Below are 20,309 nucleotides of genomic sequence, written 5' to 3' on the forward strand. Positions count from 1 at the left end.
TCCAAGCCTGCCAGGAGTCACTCCTGAGTGTAGAGCCAGGCGTAAATCCTGAGTATGCCAGCTGTGGCCCTAAAATTCTGTCCCCTCTAAACAAAAAAATTCAAAACCAATTATTTTTAGTCATTAAGTGAGGAATATATGTATATGTGTACACACACACACACACACACACACACACACACACACAACGTTGGCTGGGGCAAAAGCGATGCTCTCTTACAAAGTTGGGCACCCCCCCACAACCCTGAGAAAACTTTAGTCTAAGAAAGTAATTGCAGAAGAGGGCTGGAGAGAGAGCATAGTGGGTAGGGCACTTGCTTTGCACAGGGCCAGTGGAGTTAAATCCCTGGCAACCCACATGGTCCCCCTGGGCCCACCAGGAGTAATATCTGAGCACAAAGCCAGGAGTAACCCATAAGTATCACCAGGTGTCCCCTGGCCCTCAAATCACAGAAGTCATAGATTAAGATTATATTCCATGCTCAAAAGCACAATGTTCTTTATATTTTAAAAATTAATAAAGACATCCTCTATAAAATAAATCTCCAATGAATACTTATGCATTCAAAGAATAAGGGATATAACCGCAAATATGCCCATACCACTGGAATCCAAATAAAGTACACAAGGGAAAAAGAAGGAGGTCCCCTAACAAATCATTAACATCATCATGGTAATGGGTCAATATAAAAATGGTCAAGTTTTAAACTTTTAAATGTCTACTCTTAGGCTGGAGCAATAGCACAGTGGGTAGAGCGTTTGCCCTGCGTGGCCAACCCAGGTTCGATCCCCAGCATCCCATATGGTCTCCCAGCACCGCCCGGAGTAATTCCTGACTGAAGAGCCAGGACTAACCCCTGAGCATCGTTGGGTGTGCCCCCCCCCCAAAAAAAAATTTAAAAAGTCGACTCTTTACCATTTTATGTTGCCTTCACAGCTGGGGTTTTCTTAGGCTTCAGCTTGAAGTACAAAACCAACAGAGCGATTCCTCCATACGTGGCCAGCACACACTGAAAAAGGGAGACAGAGGTAAACAAGAGTTTCTGTCCACAACTATAATACAGACCTGCTTAGAGGCAGCATTAATACTTACATTCATTCTACCTGTCAGAGTGTAAGAGTTGAAGTATTTTTTAATACCAGTGAACTGGAATTGGGCATCAGCTTCTGGACCTGCCATGACTGCAATCTTAAAAAAAAAAAAAAAAGATAAAGGAACTATTAATGAGTTGGTGTGGATACATTCTAGAAGAAAATTCATTCAGTTCAAAAACCCATCATGACAGCCGGAGAGATTGTAGAGTGAGTAGGGTGCTGGCCTTACAAGCCACATTCCCGGCACTGTATCTACAGTCCCCCGAGCACCACCAGGAGTCGCACAGAACAAAAACTAAAAAGCAAGGTTTTTTTTTGAAGGCTTTTACTCTGGCTGTTAGCATACACTACAGAAGTCTAATCACTCCGCACAGGAAAAGAACACAATAATCTTTGGATCAACGCTGTCCCCCCATTGGTAGCGTATGTATCATGATAGAATGTACATGCACCCAGTTTTAAGACCAGTTAAGCCTGTGATACTTGGGACTAGAGTGATAGTACAGCAAGGAGGGAGCTTGCCTTGCATGTGGCCAACTCAGGCTTGATCCTTTGCGTCCCATATGGTTCCCTGAGCACTACTAGATATGGCCTAGAAATCGAAAATGGAAAAATCTGCGATACTTTGTTTTGTTTCTGAGCCATATCCAGAGGTACTCAGAGCTTACTACTGGCTCTGTAGTCAGGGATCACTCCTGGTGGGCTGAGAGACCATATGGGGTGCCAGCGACTGAACACCGATCAGCCGCATGCAAGGCAAGTGCCCTACTCACTGTACTACCGCTCCAGACCTTTGAGATAATTAAGGAGTAACCACCAACTAAACAGCTGTACTATCTCAACCTCTTCCTTCTATACTTATATCCAAGAAAAGGGCAGGACACAACTATTAGAGAATTTATCCATACTAGCTAATGGTGGTGATGGAAAGTTGAATTCTTTATGTTTGAGGGGCAAGGGGGTTTGGGTCACACTGCAAGTGCTTGGGGGTTATTCTAGGCAGGCTTAGTCACATGCAAGGCAAGTGCCTCAACTGCTATACTATCTTACCACTGCCTCTAAATGTAAAGATTTAAAGGTAAACACTTAACAATAACAATAAATTCTGAAAGAAACATGGGCAAATATTTTAACTCCAAGAAGGGAAAAATGGAAGGCAAAAAAATAAAAGCACAAAAAGATCAATGCGGCCCAAATCTGAGTATCAGACTGGCAAGAAGAAAAGAATAAGAAAAAAATTTTTTTTGGCTTTTTGGGTCACACCCTGTGATATTCAGAGGTAACTCCTGGTAGTGCTCAGGGGCCATAAAGGATGCTGGAGATCAAACCTGGACAGGCTGCGTGAAAGGCAAACACTCTACCTGCTGTACTATTGCTTCAGTCCCTGGCAAGGAGAAAACTTTAAGGAGGAGGGGGAGATACAGTTTAGGGGCTAAGGCCCTTGCCATGCATGTGACTGACCCCCATTCAGCCGTTATCACCGCCATGATTCCCCTCCTCACTTGATAGGGCCCAGAAAAAAAATTAAGGAGTGGCAGTAAGAATGTGGAAAGTGATCCCTTAGTTTCCTGGAATACATACTGGTACAACTTCCCCAAAATGCAATTTTGCAATTATTAAAACAAACTGAGTATATCCTTTTGTCTTGCAGGTTCACCTGTTTCTTGAAATTTACTCTTACAGGGGCGGGAAATAATACAGTGGGTAGGGTGCTTGCCTTGCAAGTGGCCAACCCAGGTTTGATTTCCAGCACTTCATATGGTCCCCAAGCTCACCAGGAATAACTGTGTATGGGCCTCCCACCCCAATAAATTATAGCAAACTGGGAGAGAATACTAGAGGCTTGCCTTGCATGCTGTTTACCCAGTTCAAATCCCTTGAGCAAGGCCACAACAGGCAGGAATAGCCCGAGCGTGGCCTCCACCCCCAAATATTACATGGTTCAACAATGGTGGCTAAAATACTGTTTATGAAAGTGAGAAGCTGAAGACACTGAATGCTACCTACAGGATTCTGAAAATAATGGCTTCCATTGGTGGGGATATGTGCATACACCTTTATGAACTGGCATGAAAAGTTGTCCCATAAAATGTGAAATATCTAAGATGTCCTCTTTTTGAATTTAAGCGGACACATCAATGATTGGTCCTCCAAGTCTGCGCTCTCCTAGTCCAGGCACCAGGGGTATCCCTGAAGTCTACTAGAAACGCAAAATTCTTCACGCTGTATTTCAGACTTATGTTTCAGAAATTTGAGGCCCAGCAATCCATTTGTTTTTGCAGCATAGGGACGGACACACGCATACAAAATGTGTACTCTAGCACCGAATCACATCACTTGCTACTAATCACTATTTTAATCATAGCCACTACCTGAGGGTGCTCTGGGACCATGTCACTTCTCTGGCTCCAATAATCTGTTGTTAGGTTTTGGGGCCACACTTGATGGTGTTCAGGGTATATGTGGTGCCAGGGATCAAACCTGATGAGTTGCATGCAAGGCCAGTGCCCTACCCACTGTATTATCTCTCTGGTCCCAGTAACCTGGGTCATCCACTCCACCGTTCTCCTGGAAGGGTTCAGGAAACCATTTGCGGTGCTGGGGATCGAACCCAATTAGGGCACATGCAGGACGTGCCCTATCAGCTATACTATCGCTCTAGCTCCCAGCAACTTTTTAAAAGCCCCTTAGGCAGCCTAGAGACGTGAGCAAGTAATAGCAGGCAAATTTCAACCTTGAGCTCCTGATTTCAGTCACCAATACCATCACCCTCCAACCTCAGGACCTCTGGGGCTGGAGCCCCCATAAGAGCAGTCAAAGGAAAAAGGAAAAAGTCAGGGGTGATTCTGATACTCAAGTCTGGGGACTATCTGCGTTACCCTTGGGGCGCTGCGCAACTGTTGTGCCAAGCTCAGCCTTTGCATACCTGCCCTTTCTGTTAACTCCTTGGTCCAGAGAGAGGCTTTATCTATACGACCTATGTATTTTATAAAGGCAAGTTTCTTCTTCTTTTCCTTTTGGGTCATACCTGGCGATGCTTAGGGGTTACTCCTAGCTCTGAACTTAGGAATTTCTCCGAGCAGTGCTCGGGGGACCATACGGGATGCTGGGAATTGAACCTGAGTTGCTTACGTGTAAGGCAAATGTCCTACCTGCTGTACTATTGTTCCAGCCCTGACAAATTTCTTTTAAACTAAAAAAAATAGCAAAGTACATCTGAAAGTCACCAGACCAACACTTGTGAATTCTTGTCCACGGGGGGAGTGGACATGTAACAGAGAAACAGGACGGTGACTCCACTGCCCCTAGGTGGGAGGGAGTACACGGTTCACCATCGAATTTCTATAGCATCCATATGCATAGAGCTGTAGGCGAAAACTTGGGAAAATGACCTAGATTTTGAACATTTATGAGATTCTTGGGTGGGACTGGAGAGATGAGAGTACAGGGGTAATGCACTTGTCTTGTACATAGCTGACCCTGATTTGACCCAGAAAGGCAAATTGTTCCCCAAGCCCCTCCCAGTACCAAGAGTAAGGCCTGAGCATGGCTATATGTGGTTCAAAAGCAAAAAACAGAAAGATTCTTTGAACAACGTTGGGACTTCACCCTTCCTTGGGGTACCCTCACAGGTCTTTCCTTGTCCAGCCTAGAATTCCAAGAAATTATAAAGGTGCTTACACATACACACACACACACACACACACACACACACACACACACAAATTCATTTTACTAAAGGTATTTTGTTTCCCGTACATTGTCATTGTGAACCTTTTGTTTCTAATACCACCAAGCAGGTTTCTCAGAGAAACCCTACAAAGTAGATAAGGCTTAACTATGCCAAACAACAGAACCCCGCTACACAATATGCCACAAAATTCTCCAGGAAAATGTGGCATCTAGAGGAACAGCATATATGTACGTATTTTTGGGAACTATGCTATTTTCTTTTTATTTTTTTAAAACTAATCTTTATTTTTTTAAAAATTTTTTATTTTTGCTTTTTTCTGGGAGTCACACCTGGCGATGCACAGGAGTTACTCCTGGTTCATGCACTCAGGAATCACTCCTGGCAGTGCTTGGGGGACCATATGGGATGCTGGGAATCGAACCTGGGTTGGCCGAGTGTAAGGCAAATTCCTACCCACTGTGCTATTGCTCCAGCCCCTATTTTATTTCTTTTTAAAAGAAAAATTTAAAAAATTCCCAGGGCAGGAGTAATAGCAAAGCGGATAGGGCATGTGCCTTGCATGCGGCCGACCCGGGTTCGATTCCCAGCATCCCATATGGTCCCCCGAGCACCGCCAAGAGTAATTCTGAGTGCATGAGATGAGCTAGGCGTAAGCCCTGTGCATCGCCGGGCGTGACCCAAAAAGAAAAAAAAATTCCCAAGACACTAAATCATCAATCTGAAATATAGACGCTGAGCTTAAAGCAGGACACTAATTGAAATCTCATTAAGGGACTTAAAATTTCCCTCTATTTTCATTAGGGCACTGATTGGGGGAATAGAGAACGGCTGTGGGATGCAGTAACTTCATATATCAATAAGGCAACTATTGTAACAATGTTGCCTAAACAAACAAACAAACAAATACCCCACTTCCCTCTACACAACACGGAAGGCCTTAAACTTGTACATTCGAGAAGGCCTATTTCGATCTGCAGGGCGTGAGAACTGTTTGGGTACTGAAGACGATCCAGGGGGCGCCGGGACGCAGCTGGAAACGCGGGTCTGCGACCTTCGGCAAACTGGACGCCGCTTCCGGGCGAAAACCGGGCAGGGACCCTCGTATTCGAGTGCCCGCTGCAGGAGCAACTGAGCTGAGAACGCGCACTTGTGTGCAGCGAATCCACGAACTCGTATCCACACCAGAGTTAATTTCTAGCAGCGCCGGCGGCCAGGCGTCCGCTCGCAGCTTGCACCGAGCGGGGAACCCCTACCAGCAGCACGGGACGGAGGCGCCCAGGAGCTCTGTCCCCTCAACCTGGACAAAGGGCGCCTGGGACACGACCCAGAGCGACCAGGTGGCGCCGCCGGCCACCGGTGCGACCCCGCGGCGAAGGCAGGCGGGGCGGCTCGAGGTCCCGAGGAGCCCGCGGGCCTCTCGCTGGGCTTCCCCTGCCCCCCGCGCCCCCCGGGACCCAGAAGGCCTGGCCGGACCGGACCAAGGGAACCCAATGGCCACCGGGAGACCGCGGGGATGAGATGGGGTCAGAGGCCCGGCTTCCCCGACCGATACCGCGTCATTGGGTGACCTTGGGGGGGCCGTGGGGGTGGAGGGGAAAGGCGCTCTCCATCATGGGCCTTCTTTCCCCCTCGGAAACGTCCCCAAGAGCCCTGGGGGGCGGCGAGCCCCCTCGTGCGCCGCTGCCCGGCCCCTCCGGATCGACTCTCGCGCCCAGGCCCCAGTTTCCGCCGATTTTTTTCCTACTCGCAGCCGCTCGAGCGCCCTCCAAAGCGAGGATCTCAACCGATTCCTGAGACTCTAGGTCGGGCCCTGCAAGCGGAGGATCGAGGTCCGAGTCTCGGCTTCCCCTCGACACCCACCTGGGCAGAAGTTCCAGAGCCCGCAGTCGGTGTCCTTCAAGGTCCAACCGCTACCCCCAAGTCCGGCCGGAAGGAGACGCCACCTCCGCGCGCGTTTAATGGGCCGCAGCCGGGCTGTCTTCCGCGGCGATTGGTTACGCCTTCAAGTCCCGCCCTTCCGCTTCCTGTCTGTCAAACTGGCCCCTCCTCCGACCCCCAGTCCAGTAGGACGCCTTGGAGGAGCGGAAGTAGGGCTTTGAGCCCGCCCCCGTTCCGGAAGAGCCCGCCCCGGGCATGCAATGTTGCTCTCCGCGTGTTTCCGTACGGTGCTGCGCGCTCTGATGTAGGAAGGTGTGGGCTTCGCGGCGCAGGTGAGTGCTCTGGGGGAAGAGAGGGAACTTCGCGGCCCCTCGGGTGTGCCCCAGAGCTAGGTTCCTGGGTCCCTGTCAGGCACCCGCAGTGCCGGATGAGGGGTTCGGCTTCTCTAGCCCAGAACTGAAGCCCCATCTGATAGAGGGGCGGCCCCTGTAGCTACGGATTCAGCCCCCAACAGTCGTTCGGTGGGTCCTTTCTTTATCGCTTCTGGTTTTTTGGCATTTTTTTTTTACCCTGGGCTAAAGTGCGTTTAAAAATCACGTTCCCGGCATATTAGATCCATTGCTCTTTCCGTGTCTGTGAAACACACCTATTTCTGATTCTAATTCTTACACCCCCTCACCTTTGGCATTTCTGTTACCGGTGTAATAGAAATCTAGAAACCTAAGATTTTCTTTATAGATTCTAGTGTCTCTCGGAACCAACCCTTTTAAGATTCGGTTATACCTGGTTCTGATCCGGATGGTTTCTCACAAGAGCCCTTCTTCCCTGTTAACGTTGCTTCAGATCTGCCTTTCGCTGTCCTGTTTAGGTCCTGCAGTGTATTTTCCTTAATTACTTGATTTATTATTATTTTTTTTTTGTGTGTGTGTCTTTTAGCTTTTGGGACTCATTCAGCTGTGCATGGGGCTTAGTCCTGGGTCTGCACTCAGGGATCTTCCCTGATGTGCTGGGCATATGCAGTGCTGGGCAGCAAGCACCTATTCCGCTGTAGTATCTCTCCAGCCCCATTTCTTGAAATTTTTGGAGTATGGCTCTATCTTTTCCTTTGCATAAAAGGTAAAGGTAAAGGTAAAGGCCCTCCCGTTGATCGTCGATTTGCTCAAGTGGGCCCAGTAACATCTCCATTGGAGACTTTGTTGTTACTGTGTCTGGCATATCGAATACTCTCGGTAGCTTGCCGGGCTCTCCGAGAGGGGCGGAGGATTCGAACTCGGGTCGGCCATGTTGGCCGCTTGTCAGGCGAACGCCCTGCCCGCTGTGCTATCGCTCCACCTTTTCCTTTGCATAAGATCCTAATTTAAAAAGTAAACGATCTACTCATTCCATTTTCTTCCATAAAACTGCCCAATCTTTTAAAAATTTAACCACCAGTTATGGGCTGGAGCAGCAGCACAGTGGGTAGGGTGTTTGCCTTGCATGTGGCTGACCCGGGTTCGATTCCTCTGCCACTCTCGGAGAGCCCGGCAAGCTACTGAGAGCATCTCGCCTGCAGGGCAGAGCCTGGCAAGATACCTGTGGCATATTCGATATGCCAAAAATAGTAACAAGAAATCTCACAGTGGAGACATTACTGGTGCCTGCTGGAACAAATTGATGAGCAATGGGATGACAGTGACAGTGAACCACCAGTTAAGCTTTTTGTGGTATAGTTCAGTAATTCCTTGAAGAAAGGCAAGAGTTTTTTTTGCTTTTGGTTCACACCCAGCGATGCTCAGTTGTCACTCCTGTCTCTGCACTCAGGATCACTCCTGGCAGTGCTTAGGGGACCATATGGGATGCTGGGAATTGAACCTGGGTCAGCCGCGTGCAAGGCAAATGCCATACCTGCTGTGCTATCGCCCCAGCCCCAGCAAGAGTTTTTTTGTGGGGTCTCTACAAAAGGGAGGGCATAGCCAATGGTGCTCAGGGACTGTTCTATACTCTGAGATCACTACGGATGGTCCATGGGGATATATGCAGTGGGGATCAAGCCTGGGTCACCTGCATGTCAGGCAAGCCTCTTAGCTCCTGTATTCTCTCTCTGGCCACCAAGAGAAAAATTTTTATGAGCAGTGTTTAAAAAATTGTTGGTGCTTATCAAAGTAATTCACTTTTTTTATTTCTATGCTTTTCCTCACATTCCTTTATATTTTTATTTTTTAAAATTTTATTATTTTTAATTTTTTTATTTTTTAATGTATCCCCATGATATACAGTTACAGACTTAGAAACTTTCGTGCTTACATTTCAGTCATACAGTGATTGAGTACCCATCCCTTCACCAGTGCCCATTCTCCACCATCAGTGATCCCAGTGATCCCCCAACCCCCCTCCTCATATTCCTTTAGCTTTTCTCTTTTTACCTGTCAAAATCCTGTTCGTCCGTCCTCCAATGTTCAGCTGCTCAGAAGCAGCTTTCAGAAACTTGCTCCTTTCCTAAGGCCTCATCACTACCTATCTCTGTTGATAGTTGTAATCTGATTTGTACTTTGTAAGTTGTTGGCATAGTTGTTTCATCTACTTGAAAATGTGGATGTTCTAGAGCTGGAGCGATAGCACAAGCGGGTAGGGCATTTGCCTTGCGTGCGGCCGACCCGGGTTCGATTCCCAGCATCCCATATGGTCCCCTGACCACCGCCAGGGGTAATTCCTGAGTGCAAAGCCAGGAGTAACCCTGTGCATCACCAGGTGTGACCCAAATAGAAAAAAAAGAAAAAAAGAAAATGCGGGTGTTGGGTTGTGGATGTGACTAAATGGTAGTGGAAGACCTGGGTTCAACCCCCAGCACTGCATTGGGGGGAAAAGGTGTTTCATGGATAGGAGCTGATATGTTAGGTGGTGTGTCTCTAGTCTAATAGTTGCTTATTGGTGTTTACTACATGGAATCTGTAACTTTTTTCACTGGAGAGAATTGTATGTGCTTGTGGTTTTGCAGCAGTGATATTTGGAGGTAAACTATGGATTGTCTGGGACTGGGCTGCACATCATCTGTTTCTTGGTCCTGTATACTCTAGTGCGCTGGTGCTAGAAGGTGCTTTTTTGCCCATTGATCACAACCTTTTGGAATCTGACATCAGGACTACCTCTCTTTGTTACTCTTTTTGTTTTTCAGAGACCTAAACATGGCTGACTTTGAAGAAAGTTTCCCTCGAGGGGGTACGAGAAAGACCCCCAAATCAGAAAAAGCGCCTCAGCGGTCAGTGGAACAAGACAACTTATTTGATGTAAGTGACGTGCTTGTTTAATATGATCCATGGGACACTTGCTCTTTACCTGCCAAGTTAAGAATGTACCTTGCTGATTTTTCTTTTTCTTATTTTTCTTTTTTGGCTTTTGGGCCACACTTGGCAGTGCTCAAAGTGCACACTTGGCTCTGTGCTCAGGGATCGCTCCTGGTGGGCTCAGGGACCATATATATATTATATATATATAAGTATATTATATATATATAAGGCACACATACATTAAGGCAAATGCCCTATCTGCTATACTATTGCTCCCCCCACACACCTCTATTCCTGCTAATACTGGGAACCTGGTGTCCCTCTCAAGTCAAGGGGAGAAGAACTCAGGAGAAAGGGTTTCTCAGAACATGCAAGGGACTCAGATACAGAGCCTTGGAAGCATTGGTGACAAGATGGGAGGGCTGGGATTGAGGCAGGAATTTAGGGAATTTGGGAGTGGGGTGGTGGGGTGAGGGACAGCAAAGAGATGACAGAACCTGAAGTAGAGGCCAGAATTACTTTCGATTATTTTCCATCCCCCCCCCCCCCCACTTGAAGGTGCCTAATGAAGAGGAACCCACCAAAAGGAAAAAGAGCCAAAAGGGCCCAGCACAGGCAAAGAAGCTGAAAATTGAAAAGCGAGAAAGCAGCAAGCCTGTGAAAGAGAAGTTTGAACTCCTTGGCCTTAAGGTTTGTTAGAACATGGCTTCGGTTTTGGGGCCATACTGGAGATGCTCGGGGCTTACTCCTGACAGTGCTCGTGGGACCCTATGGGATGCCAGGGATCGAACATGGGTCCTAAAACACGTGTTAGGAAAGCACCCCACCTAACCCCTTTACTCTCCATCCCCAAACATGGCTTTTTTTTTTTCTTTTTGGGTCACACCCGGCGATGCTCAGGAGTTATTCCTGGCTCTGCACTCAGGAATCACTCCTGGCAGTGCTCGGAGGACCATATGGGATGCTGGAAATCGAACCCGGGTTGGCTGCATGCACAGCAAACGCCCTACCTGCTGTGCTATCTCTCCAGCCCTTATTTAAATTTTTAAAATTTTAATTTTGGGGTCACGCTGGGCATGGTGATGGGGGTTACTCCCTGCTCAGTGTCGGAGGGTGCTCCCAGCTGTGCTCAGAGGATCGTGTGGGGCAGCGGGTTGAACCTCGGTCTCTGCATGCTTTGCACACACTCAGACCATTGAAGCTTCTCTGGCTGGTTGTCAGTGTGATGCTTGGCCAGTAAACTGGCCTATACATGGCGGTGTGTGTTTCTTAAGAATCGCAGTTTCTCTTACGTATCAGAATTGGGACTAGAGGTCACATCCCCGACCTCCCCAGTCATTATGCTCTTGCTCATCATACGCTATGTCACTTTTCCCCTCCTAGACGCTGTGTGAAGGGATGCGTATTTTGGGTTGTGTAAAGGAGGTAAAGCAGCTGGAACTGGTGGTCAGTCTCCCGAATGGCCTCCAGGGGTTTGTGCAAGTCACCGAAATCTGTGATGCTTACACCAAAAAGCTGAGCGAGCAGGTGGCACAAGAAGAACCGCTGAAGGTAAGGGACCAGAATATATATGTTTTACTAGAAAAGAGTATAACAAACTGAGGTAAAATTGAAATTTTGTTAAGTACTAAAAATATATATATATATTTTTTGTTTTTTTTTTTGGTTTTTTAATTTTTTTTGCCTTTTGGGTCACACCCAGTGATGTTCAGGGGTTACTCCTGGCTCTGCACTCAGGAATTACTCCTGGCGGTGCTGGTGGGGAGGACCATATGGGATGCCGGGAATCGAACCCGGGTCAGCCGCGTGCAAGGCAAATGCCCCACTCGCTGTGTTATTGCTCTGGCCCCAAGTACTAAAAAGGAAAGGTCCAGGGTGCTTGAGTTTTTTTTTTAAAAAAAGAGAAAGAAAATAGGACTTTTGGCTTTGGGGTTTTTGGGTATTGTGGAGGGGCTCCCAAAGGCCCTGGGAGCCATCCCGGAGATCAGGCAGAAGTCAGAGGAACAGCAGACAGAAGTGTGAGACTAACAGAAAGCAGAGCAGGGAGAGCTGAGAGCGGTGCGGTTGGAGTGGAGAGAGGGCTGGAGACCAGACCATGTGAAGGAGGGGTTTTAATTTGGGGGCGTGGGTGGGTGAGTGTAGGCTATACCTGATCGCTCAGGGCTTACTCCTGGCTCTGTGCTCAGAGGTCACTTTTGGCAGTGCTGAGTATGTGGTGCCGGGGCATTGAGCCAAGATTGACCACAGGCTAGGCAAGTGCCTTAACCACTGCGCTATCTCCACCCTCACCAATTGTTTTTAGTTCTCAAGCCAGTGGGACCCCTTGGAACGTTTGTCACTGGGATAGGTGACATGTCACCAGCAGAGGATAGATTGAAGATGCTGACTCGCCGCTTAGAGACCAGTGGGGGGACTGGGGGGTGGGGGGCATTCCGGGAGCATTGGAGGTGGGGAATGGGCACTGGTGGAGGGATGGGTAGTCAATCATTGTATAACTGAAACTCAAGCATAAAAATCTGTAAGTCTACAACTGTACCTCATGGTGTTTCACTAATAAAAAATGAAAAAAAAAAAGAGAGAGACCAATGGGAAGACCTGAGCTGAGGATGGCCTGGGCTCAGGTCTCTCTGGGACCCAGGGGTTTAGCTGTCGCTCTGTGGTGGGCTGGATACGGCTGGCGCGACTGAGAGAAGTAGAAGAACCCATGCCTCCTGTTCAGCACGGACTGATGCTTGGCCATCTCACCCCTTGCGGGGGATGGGGAAGGGTTGGGTCATACCTAGCTATACTCTGGGTTTTCCCCTGGCACTGTGCTCAGGGATCACTCTTGGTGGGCTTGGGAACCATATTTGGTCCCGGCTTGGCCACGTACAAGGCGAATGCTCTATCTGCAGTACTACCTCTCAGGGCCCTAAATGCTTTTTTTGTTTGTTTGTTTTTGTTTTGGGGCCACACCTAGCTCTGCCTCCTTGGATCACTCCTGGTAGGCTCGGGAGACCATCAGGGGTGCTGGGGATAGAACCTGGGTCAGCTGAGTGCAAGGCAAGTGCCTTACCTGCTGTACTGTGGTCTGGCCCCTGTTAAAGTGCTTTGAAAAGTTGACCAGACACGGACTGTAAAATGAGTGACTAGATTCAGGGTCATCATTAATGGCTTGATGGGAGGTGACGTGGTGGAGAGGTGGGACACGGCTGCAGAGGAGCCCTGCCTGAGAAGCCAGGAAACACAAACAGTTTTGCATCTGTGCGTGATGTGGAACTATTAGTCCTAGGCTGTACTCCCAGGCTGAATTGCCCAGGACGCATTTCCTTTGGGGCGAGTGGTTATTCCCTTCATCTGCCTGTGGGTTCTTTGGGGTGTTGAGGAGGAGAAGCCTCACAGCTGGGGCAGGCCCCTGGAATCTCGGCTCTGGGCAGAATGGACCGGGTCCATTCTGTTCGCATTTGTGTTACACAGGAAGTGGCCAGCTTGCCTGAACTCTTCTCTCCTGGGATGCTGGTCCGATGTGTGGTGAGCAGTCTGGGCACCACAGAGAGAGGCAAAAAGACTGTCAAACTATCGCTGAACCCCAAGAAAGTCAACGACGTGCTGAGTGCGGACACCCTGAAGCCTGGCATGGTACGTGTCTGCCGTCGGTTGGGGGCCAGCCTGAGTGTGTTCTATCTATAGATGTGTCTGTGTCTGTGTGTCTTCTGTCTTTTCCTGGGGGCCTGGGGAGGGAAATGGCCAGCCTGCTCTGGATATTTAATGGCAATTGACCTCTTGAATCTGATGACTTCATTTTGGAGCAAGTCCAGGGTTTGCTGGTTGCAAAAATATCAAGACTTCAGTGAGTAGGGAATCTTGGGATGGGAGGGTGAGTCCCAGAAGGCCTTACCCTCCAGCACTCCTTCCTAGACTGCATCTATTTTCAAAGGTCTTCTGGCATTTTCTGTGGAGTGCTCGAGGGTGCCTCTCTGTTTGGGGGTGGGTGGCAATTTGGGTCATATCCGCTGGTGTTCAGGAGATTTAATCTTGCTCAGGGCTCAGGGGTCGCTCTGTGCCAGGCCATGTGCGGTGATGGGGGTTGAGCCAGGGTCGGTTTTGTGCACGTTGAGTGCCTTCTCCCTGAGCTCTCTCAGTCCTGCGGGTTGTTCCCTTGAGAGCCAGAGGTGGGGTGGCCGGGTGGTTGGGTACCAGCTCGCGTTTCAGCTCGTGGTAGCCCACTACGGAGTCTCCCCTGGACTGCGGAGACTGAGGAGTCAGTCCTCGCTCAGAACCAGGTCTGGCGATTTCTAGCACATTCCTTGCCTCTCAGTTGATGCTGTTAAGTAAAAGGATCTGTGGATTTTTGTAACATTTTGTTTAGAAGCAGTGGCATTTGGAATAGGCCCTGAATGTTGGCTAGGAAGGGTAGGACTAAAACAAGCCAAGTTGAAGGGAAATGACAGGAATGAGAGTTGCTGTGCTTAGGCATTCTATCTGAAGGGCTTTGCGGAGCCACCGTGAGGAAGAGCTCCTCTCTCCCGTGTGGGTGGAAGGGCACGCTGGAAGCTCGAGATCACTGGCCAAAGGCCGAGCGTCCCGCGGGATGTGCAGGGCGCTGGTGAGCTGCTCAGGAAGTGCCTTCAGGCCAGTTTGGGGCTTTCATTAGTCATGGCTCTCCGATGGTCGATGCAGTCCACCTGGTTTATTCCTCTGTGGCACATCACCTTTTTCCTGTCTTCTGAAATAATAACATGCAGGTTTTCAGCAGCAGGAAACGCACCTTATATCCTCTAAACCCTGGCAGAATTAGGGGTGAAATCTTAGCATGCTTCCCAAAGAGGGCCGTGCCACTGGAACAATTTAGAGGGGGAGGTAGTGGGCCCAGCTGCAGTTGAGGGGTCTACCTTCTGTTCACTCAGAGAAGGTGAATTTCCAGGGGTGCCGAGTGAGTCTTTCTCTGCAAAGGGGGTGGTTGGTCAAATAAGCCTGGGGGATTCTGTTCTAATGCAACGAAGGCCGGCAGGTGAAAGTGGGGGTAGTGCGGGGTTATGGGAGTGCAGGAGCGCCACCCTTGCTTGGCGGGGGCTTGGTTGTGGGTCCCTTACCTTACACATGCTTTCTCTTCCCCCAGCTGCTCACAGGCACTGTGTCCAGCTTGGAAGACCATGGCTACCTGGTAGACATTGGTGTTGCTGGAGCAAGAGCTTTTCTGCCCCTGAAGAAAGTCCGGGAGAAGAACAAAGGTGAGGTGAGACGCACCAGGGAGATAGTACGGCAGGTAGGGCATTTGCCTTGCATGCGTCTGCCCTGGGTTGGATCCCCGGCATGCATGTGGTCCCCCGAGCATCTCTGGGTATGGCCCCAAAACGAAAAATAAAAGAGAAAAAGAAAAAATAAATGAGGAAAGGGCCAGAACGTGGTAGTGAGGTGGTATGCGTGAGGATTGTATCTATAGGCCACTTTTCAAATAAGATGGGCAAAACACGGGCCTTGCGGCTGTCTGGCTTGACAGGTCACACGTCTCTCTTACTGCTGGTCCCCTAAGGACTGGGGAGATGGCTTTGGTCCGTGGTAACCGGCAGGTCCCTGCCCGGGTTGAGCTCCCGTTTGGTCCAAGTCCTTCTCATGGAGCTGTCTGTTCTTGGGGGGGCTGCGGCTTGCAGGTGCCAAGCTGCAGGTGGGTCAGTACCTAAACTGCACGATCGAAGAGGTGAAGGGCAATGGAGGAGTCGTCCGGCTCTCTGTGGGCCATGCCGAGGGCTCTGCAGCCCTTGCTACTGAGGAGCAAAACTGGACCCTCAACAACCTGCTGCCGGGACTGGTGGTCAGAGCCCAGGTGCAGAAGGTAAGCGAGCCGTTGTTGCTCCTCTCCACCTTACGCCTGCTTCCTGGGCCACACCATTCTTCCCACTCTCTCTCCACTCTTACTCTCTCCATTATTACTCTCTCCATTGTTGTTAGTCCTCTCATTGTTACCCCTCCTTTCCTGCTCCTGAGTTACTGCTCCTTTTCACTGTTGCTCCTCCTCTCCATTGTTACTGCTCTTCCATCGTTACTCCTCTCATTATTACCCCTCCCCTCCATTGTTACTCCTTCTCTTCATTGTTGCTCTTCCTCTCTATTGCTACTTCCTCCTTTCGGATGTTACTCCTCATTGATACTTCTCTGGGTTGTTGCTTCCCCTGGCTGTTGTTGTCTCTGTCCTCTGTTGTTACTCCTTTCCTCCATTGTTACTCCTCTGCACTGTTACTATTGCTCTCCAGTACTTGTGACAGAGTCTGTAGGCACAGAGTCTTTATTTTTTTTTTGTTAGTGAAACACCATGAGGTACAGTTATAGACTTCTAAATTTTTGTGCTTGGGTTTCAGTTATACAATGATCAAGTATCCATCCCTCCACCAGTGCTCATCCTCCCCCACCACGGGTCCCAGCATCCCTCCCACCCCCCATCCCCCCCATCCTACCGTGCCTCTGTGGCAGGGCATTCCCCCTTGTTCTCTCTCTCTTCTTTTGGGTACTGTGTTTTGCAAGAGAGGCATTGAGTGGCAATCATGTTTGGTCTATAGACTACTTTTAGCATGTCTCTCCCACCCTGGGAGGGTCCTCACAACACCCTTTATTTGGAGGCACAGAGTCTTAACTGCAGTCCATAGGTGGCCACTAAATGGTGTTCTCCCCACCCCCACCTTCCTTCTGAGGAGGAAAGTTTGAGGGTAATTAACTGGATGGGGGGTGGCAGCAGGAGTCCTGAGTAAGATGGCGGATGTGCCCCGAGTGTGTGGTCTGATAGCACCTCTCGGCCGCCTGGGTCCCTCAGGAGGCTCTTTCATCATTGGCTCTGTTGCTTTCCAGGTGACCCCACTTGGCCTTACGCTGAAGTTCCTCTCGTTATTTACTGGCCTGGTTGACTTCATGCACCTGGATCCCAAGAAAGCGGGGACATATTTCTCGAATCAGACGGTGAGACACTTGACGTCTCTCCCGATCCCACTTGTGCCCCCGTCAGCTGTGCGATCAGTTGAGGGACAGCACCCAGCAGTGGGTGGGTGGGGGACCACCCTGGTGTTTGGTGTTTGGGAAGGTCCAGAAGAGACCCCAGCACCCAGTGATTGCATAAGTTGAGTGGTTTTCCTACCACCCAGCAGTAGTACTGTTGACACGTTGGTGAGATTCTTCCTTGTAGCTTTTTCCCTCCCTGTGTGAGGAGAGGCGTTTTGCACCCTGTCCTTGCACTTGAGGTTGGAGATGGCTTATAGGGATTGTTTCACAGGAGACTCAGCTACGGTGACAGTTGACATAGTTTCCGTTGCTCGTGCGTCCTTCACCTGGTGGCAGAGAGATTTCTCCTGGCCTTCACTAGTGAGGCATTTATTTCACTGGCGATTCACTTCTGGGACATCTTGTTGGACTGTCCTGCATTCCACCAAAAAATGGGCATGCCAGTTTTGGTACCTGTTTTCATAACCTTGTCCTGGGGCCGGAGAGATAGCACAGTGGGGTAGGGCACTTGCTTTGCATGAGGCTGATCTGGATTTAATTCCCCTGCACCCTCCCCTGCTCCCCTCCTCGTGGGCCCCTGAGCCCCACCAGGAATGATCCCTGAGTGCAAAGCCAGGATTAAGCCCTGAGCACAGCTGGATGTGGACCCACAATGAAAACAAAAAGCAGGACCTGGTCAGCATGTGGTGGGCCCGTGAGTGCTCATCAGCTGTGCACCGCCTCATGGCGCCCTTTCCCTTGTCCAGGTAAGGGCCTGTGTCCTTGCTGTCCATCCCCGGACCAGAGAGGTGCGGCTCAGCCTGCGTCCCGTCTTCCTGCAGCCCGGGCGCCCACTCTCGCGCCTGTCCTGCCAGAACCTGGGCGCCGTGCTGGAGGACGTGCCTGCTCAAGGCTTCTTCCACAAGGCGGGCGCCACCTTCAGCCTGAAGGACGGCTCTCTGGCCTACGCCCGGGTAAGGATGCTCGTCCGGGCAGGGATCTCCTCCTCGCAGGGACGTGGGCAGCTCCTGAGCCCTTCCCCTGCTGTGAACATTCCCTGATACTCGTGTCCTGTCTCTGAAAACCCCGGGGCAGCGTTGTTGAGGATGACCTTGACTCGCCACCCCGTGCTTTGCAGCTCGGCCATCTCTCCAATTCCAAGAAGGGCTTTAATCCTGAAGCCTTCAAGCCAGGGAACCTGCACAAATGCCGCATCATCGACTACAGCCCGATGGACGAGCTGGTTTTCCTCTCTCTGCGCACGTAAGTGTGTCCTTCCGGACGGCGCCTCCTCACACTCGCTCCTGGCCTGCTTGGCCAGTCAAGTTGGCAGCCTGGGCCCTCGCTGACAGAGGCCGGCGTCTCTGTCCTTCTGTTCTAGGTCTGTGATTGAGGCGCAGTACCTTACGTATCACAGCATCAGACCAGGGGAATTGGTAAAGGTAAGACCACAAGTGGCAAATAGATTGTCCCCCGCCCTCCGACACCCTTCTTAGGTTAAATTATCAGCCTGCTTGTCCACGGGCTGGAGCGATAGCATAGCGGGTAGGGCGTTTGCCTTGCATGCGGCCAACCTGGTTTCGATTCCTCCGCCCCTCGGAGAGCCCGAGAAGCTATCGAGAGTATTCCGCCCATACAGCAGAGCCTGGCAAGCTACCCGTAACATATTCGATATGCCAAAAACGCTAATAAGTCTCACAATGGAGATGTTACTGGTGCCCGCTCAAGAAAATCGATGAACAACGGGAGGACAGTGTTTGTCCACAGATAACGTTCAAAGTGATATTGCTTGCTTCTCCCCGTTTTTGGAGTTTGTGTCTCTTGCTTTGGGCAGCTCCTAATTAGTTTCAAGCTATGTTCTCTCTAGCACTACCCTGCTATGCAGAGGTTGGAGGTCATTAGCTGTGAAATTGCATGTTCATTAGGCCAGGTCAGAAGTTACCTCTGTGGTCACTTAGTAGCCTGGCAGATATGTGAAGAATCTAGCTCCACTTGCTTCTTTTGATACAGGAGACTAATCTAGGGGCAGACATTGTAAAGGTGAATGTGACATGTTTTTTTCTAAGATACAGAAAAGACTGATTGGAGAATTGGGGATAGGGGTAGGTGGGAGGCCACAACTCTTTGGGCCACATCTTGTGGTGCTCAGAGGCTATTCCTGGTTTTGTGCTTGATTGAGTGCTGGTGATGGCTCTGGGCCTAGACGTAATTCTGGGTCTTTGAAGGAGGGTTAGAGGCCCTGCACTGTCTCCAGCCCAATTCTTTTTTTTTTTATTTTTGGCTTTTTGGGTCACACACGGTGATGCTCGGGTGGCTCCTGGTTCTGCGCTCAGGAATTACTCCTTGCATTGCTTGGGGGACTACATGGGATGCCAGGGATCGAACCCGGGTCAGCTGCATGTAAGGCAAACACTCTCCTCTCTGTACTATCGCTCTAGCCCCTCCAGCCTGATTCATAAAGCATTAGAGCATCTTTTCTTTGGACCTCCCAGGGCACGGTGCTGTCCATGAAGCCGTTTGGGATGCTGGTGGAGCTGAGCAAGCAAATTAGAGGTCTGGTTCCTACCCTGCACCTGGCTGATGTCCTGATGAAGAACCCAGAGAAGAAGTACCGGGTTGGCAAGGATGTCAAGTGCCGGGTAAGCCTCATGGAGTGTCTCTCAGGTGTCGGATCAGGGGACGCTTTGCCATTGAGTTTCTACCTTTGCTCAGAAATGACTACAGTAGCAACTCCTCTCTGCCAGATCAGTGCATGACAAGTAGTATTTTAAAAAACTTTTAATCTACTTGGTGGACTGGAGTGATAGCACAGTGGGTAGGGCGCTTGCCTTGCAAGCGGCCAGCCCGGCTGAGCTGGATTCAATTCTTCCTCCCCTCTCGGAGAGCCAGGCAAGCTACCGGGAGTATCTCGCCCGCACGGCAAAGCCTGGCAAGCTACCTGTAAAGTATTCGATATGCCAAACACAGTAACAACAAGTCTCAAAATGGAGACGTTACTGGGCCTGCTCGAGCAAATCGATGAACAACAGGAGAACAGTGCTACAGTGCTAATCTACTTGGGTTGAACCCAGGGCCTCACGCATGTTCTCTGCCAGTGTGGCAAGACCCCGGCCCTTTTATTTATCTTGATCCGTAAGACAAGTGTGAAGGAAGGAAGAGTAAGCTCATTTTTGCAGTTTGGAAACACCAGGACTTTGGTTCAAGGTCACACAACAGGGGAACGTCAGGACTGGTTTTAGAGCTCCATGCTATCTGATAGTGATTTTTCCCCCCTAGGGTTTTGGGCCCAGGCGGGCTTGAGCAGGAAGTGCTGGGTGGGATTTGGCAGGGTGAGGGAGAGAGGGAGGAGTGTGACCAAGTGCAGCCCACGCCTGGCTGGTTTATGTGTACAAAGCCTGAGTCCCCAGAAAAGCTTCCCAGGGTTACCACGATGA

At 50.0% G+C, this 20,309-nt stretch overlaps 2 protein-coding genes across 2 annotated transcripts in view; one reads left to right on the top strand and one right to left on the bottom strand.

Moving 5' to 3' along the window:
- The window catches only part of ATP5MK (ATP synthase membrane subunit k), an 8,122-nt gene extending 1,337 nt beyond the window's left edge, over positions 1 to 6,785 (bottom strand). Inside the window, exons 1-3 of the mRNA XM_056120377.1 lie at positions 6,650 to 6,785; positions 1,094 to 1,189; positions 917 to 1,010 (exon numbers count right to left, since the gene is read on the bottom strand). Of these exons, the coding sequence (XP_055976352.1) occupies positions 921 to 1,010; positions 1,094 to 1,180 (177 nt within the window). The 5' untranslated portion in view covers positions 1,181 to 1,189; positions 6,650 to 6,785 and the 3' untranslated portion in view covers positions 917 to 920. The remainder of the gene's footprint in view (positions 1 to 916; positions 1,011 to 1,093; positions 1,190 to 6,649) is intronic.
- Positions 6,786 to 6,895: 110 nt separating this feature from the next.
- The window catches only part of PDCD11 (programmed cell death 11), a 35,743-nt gene continuing 22,329 nt past the window's right edge, over positions 6,896 to 20,309 (top strand). The window contains exons 1-12 of the mRNA XM_056120374.1: positions 6,896 to 6,999; positions 9,819 to 9,930; positions 10,489 to 10,620; positions 11,314 to 11,481; positions 13,387 to 13,548; positions 15,029 to 15,140; positions 15,561 to 15,742; positions 16,750 to 16,857; positions 17,643 to 17,849; positions 18,014 to 18,138; positions 18,257 to 18,317; positions 19,368 to 19,514. Of these exons, the coding sequence (XP_055976349.1) occupies positions 9,829 to 9,930; positions 10,489 to 10,620; positions 11,314 to 11,481; positions 13,387 to 13,548; positions 15,029 to 15,140; positions 15,561 to 15,742; positions 16,750 to 16,857; positions 17,643 to 17,849; positions 18,014 to 18,138; positions 18,257 to 18,317; positions 19,368 to 19,514 (1,506 nt within the window). The 5' untranslated portion in view covers positions 6,896 to 6,999; positions 9,819 to 9,828. The remainder of the gene's footprint in view (positions 7,000 to 9,818; positions 9,931 to 10,488; positions 10,621 to 11,313; positions 11,482 to 13,386; positions 13,549 to 15,028; positions 15,141 to 15,560; positions 15,743 to 16,749; positions 16,858 to 17,642; positions 17,850 to 18,013; positions 18,139 to 18,256; positions 18,318 to 19,367; positions 19,515 to 20,309) is intronic.

The sequence above is a fragment of the Sorex fumeus genome, unplaced genomic scaffold (genome assembly GCF_029834395.1).
Source record: "Sorex fumeus unplaced genomic scaffold, SorFum_2.1 ptg000043l, whole genome shotgun sequence".
Lineage (NCBI taxonomy): Eukaryota > Metazoa > Chordata > Mammalia > Eulipotyphla > Soricidae > Sorex > Sorex fumeus.